At 39.9% G+C, this 2,824-nt stretch overlaps 1 protein-coding gene across 1 annotated transcript; it reads right to left on the bottom strand.

Annotated features, from left to right (window-relative positions):
• Positions 1 to 717: 717 nt before the first annotated feature.
• Positions 718 to 2,292, bottom strand: LOC145979642 (zinc finger MYM-type protein 1-like). Its single transcript, XM_083112606.1, has one exon. It carries the CDS (start codon positions 2,290 to 2,292, stop codon positions 718 to 720), a length of 1,575 nt encoding a protein of 524 aa, XP_082968732.1.
• Between the last annotated feature and the right edge of the window lie 532 nt (positions 2,293 to 2,824).

Genomic DNA, 2,824 nt, shown 5'->3' with positions numbered 1-2,824 from the left:
TTCTTGTAAAATCTGAAAAATCGTCCACGTCATTTTTATAGGTTCACATTAAAATATTTCATGGGTTGGGGGGGAACACCCATGTCCAGGCTGGAATTCGAATCTGGGGCCCCTGGTGTCACATCGCTATGTGCTAACCACTCCACCAGTAGCGAAGCGTAGTCTTACGAAGGAGGAAAGCAATGTTTCAGTACAACAAAACATGTAGTACAACGACATGCCGAGGGGAAAGATTCAAGGTTTATAGCCTCATTTACCCAGTCGCTGGATTTGTCAAAATATCGTAATAAAGTGACTGTACTAAAAATAAATCATATGATCCGTAAACGTGACATTTACTTTTTTAAAAAAATCCAGGTAACGTTATTCATATGATATTAAACGTTTTGCATATGCGAACTTTCCGCATACGACTAAAGGGAGACGGAATTTCTTACTTACTTATTAGTACCTTTATTTGTTCATTATTATTTAATATGGTCAAACGGTGACCAAACCGATTTAGATAAAAAAAATTGGAATCATTTGTTTATTTTACGCTGCATGATGTAATTTAGTATTTTTGGGCACCCTAAAAACCGCATTGGAGTAACTTAAACACTAAATAAAAAGTTAAACACAAACAATAAAAAAATCATTTCAAAGCAAAGAAACACATGCATAGACGATGTACTCACCACAATAAATTTCAAACTCTTGGTCCATTGGATGCCACCCTTACTGACGATATTCATACTCCATTCTTCTTTTCTTCTCTAGAAAATGTTGAAGCACACAATCGTAAAATTTAGTTTCATCCATTTTGAGTTCCTTTAATAGTTCCTTCTCAATGGACAAATGAGCAAGGGCTGACAACCTTTCCTGACCCATGCTGTTCCTGGCGAATGTCTTGATACGTTTTAGCGTTGAAAACGATCTTTCAACTGACGCTGTTGTGGCTGGTAAAGTCAGTACTAGCAGACACAGTTTGTGGAGTTCGGGCATCACTTGTTGTAATTCGTTGTTTACAATGTACTTCAAGATGTCCTTTACACTCTTATTGCGGAAACAATCCCGAGAATAGGCAATACTGAGCTCGGTGTGCAACAAGGTTTTGTCAAAATCCTGGATGTACAGTTGCATAAGCGATGAGAAGGCAGTTTCTGGAAATGTAGCAGCATATATGCGAAATTTCCCTCTATCGAGCAATTCAACAAATCGTAGGGCCTCAAGGTTTTCAAAACGTGAAGACAGTTGGCTTATGATGTTGTCTATAACTTCACAATATATACGTTGGTACTGAGATTTTGTGTCGCCTACATGGTTCCTCTTCCTTCTCGGCTGTGGTACTCCTGCAATATCTATTGTCCTTGTATAAATTATGTCAAATTGTTCTCGTTTCTTGGTAATGTCACTTTTGACACTTTCAATTTCTTTGAGGCAAAATCCAATATCCATAGTTTTTGTTTGCAGCACATTAAATAAATATCCCGTCAAGGAAAATATTTCCCCAAACAAGAGAAGAAAAAAGTTGGTTTCGAAACTATCCAGGAATGCCAAGAAACCACCCGCAGAAGAAATTGTTTCACTGTCCCAGTCTTGTGCATTGCCAATAATGTCCTCAAACATTTCAATTATCTTCACTCTATTTTCGGACGTTTTTTGTACAAGCCGTTCACTGTAGTTCCACCTGGTCTGAACCACTTCAGGTAACCTTGCTTTAACTATATCGTCGAGAGCAGCATTTCTTTTTGTCGAATGCGAAAAGAAAGAAGCAAGGCCACTTAGCGTCGAGAAAAACACTTTGCATTCACTAATGTTGCTCACTGTTTGAGAAAGTACTAAATTTAAGCAATGTGCAAAACAGTGAACAAATATTGCACTAGGGAAAATCTGTCTGACTCGTGCTTGTGTCCCCGAGAGATCCCCTGCCATTACGGCTGCCCCGTCGTATGTTTGACACACCAATTTTGATTCCCAGCCTAGTTTTCGAATTGTTTCAACAACGTGGGCAGCAATTACAGCTGCAGTTCGGTTCCTGCTGACATCCTCAAACCCCCAGAAACGCTCAACAATTTTTCCTGACTTCGTCACGTAACGAAACATCGTCGAAAGTTGCGATTTCCGTGATACGTCCGAGGATTCATCGATCATAATAGCTACGAACTTGGTTTCACTTACCTCGGCCTTAATTGCGTCCGTTATGACACCACTCGTGCTTTTAATAAGGTCATTCTGAATCTCACTTGACAAGCCAGTAAATGTAGAATTCTCCAAATGACTTGCCAGCAAAGTATCAAATTCTGCCAACATATTTACAAGTTCTACATAATTTCCACGGTTCAATGATGCCTCACTTTCATTGTGTCCCCGGAATGATAATTCTTGACTACCAAGAAAGGTTGTTACACTTGCAAGACGCTTTAAAATATCGCGATTTTGACGAACAACTTTGTTATGGCGCACGATTGTTACTAGTCTGTGGTGATCCAGAGCAAAATCCACACGAGATTTTCCGAATTCCTTCAGAGTTAAAAATGCCCTTATGTGAGATTCTGCTTTTTCATGTCTCTGTAATGCATTGTGCACGTTATTCAGATCACAGTATCCCTCACTTGACCACACGGAGTTCGTCTTGTGCACGGCGAAAAATACGCATGGCCAACAGTACAACCTACTGCGTGCTTCACAACCTGCTAGCCAAATAAACTTGTGGTACAAATTGCTTTGGAAATGCCGCACAAAGCCCCTTGGGCTAACTCGTTTTAAGTCCGGTAAATGCGGTGTTGGTCGACCCCCTTCCACGATTTTCATTTTAACACTTATCTCTCTCGAGCTAAACGAA

Source organism: Lepisma saccharinum, chromosome 26 (genome assembly GCF_977018435.1).
Source record: "Lepisma saccharinum chromosome 26, izLepSacc3.1, whole genome shotgun sequence".
Classification (NCBI taxonomy): Eukaryota; Metazoa; Arthropoda; class Insecta; order Zygentoma; family Lepismatidae; genus Lepisma; species Lepisma saccharinum.
Note: the sequence above shows the minus strand (reverse complement) of the source record. Positions and strands in the feature narration are given on the sequence as shown.

What these genes read in the sequence shown, in the direction of transcription:
- LOC145979642 (XM_083112606.1), bottom strand. Translation starts at nt 2,292, where the DNA reads ATGTTGGCAGAATTTGATACTTTGCTGGCAAGTCATTTGGAGAATTCT.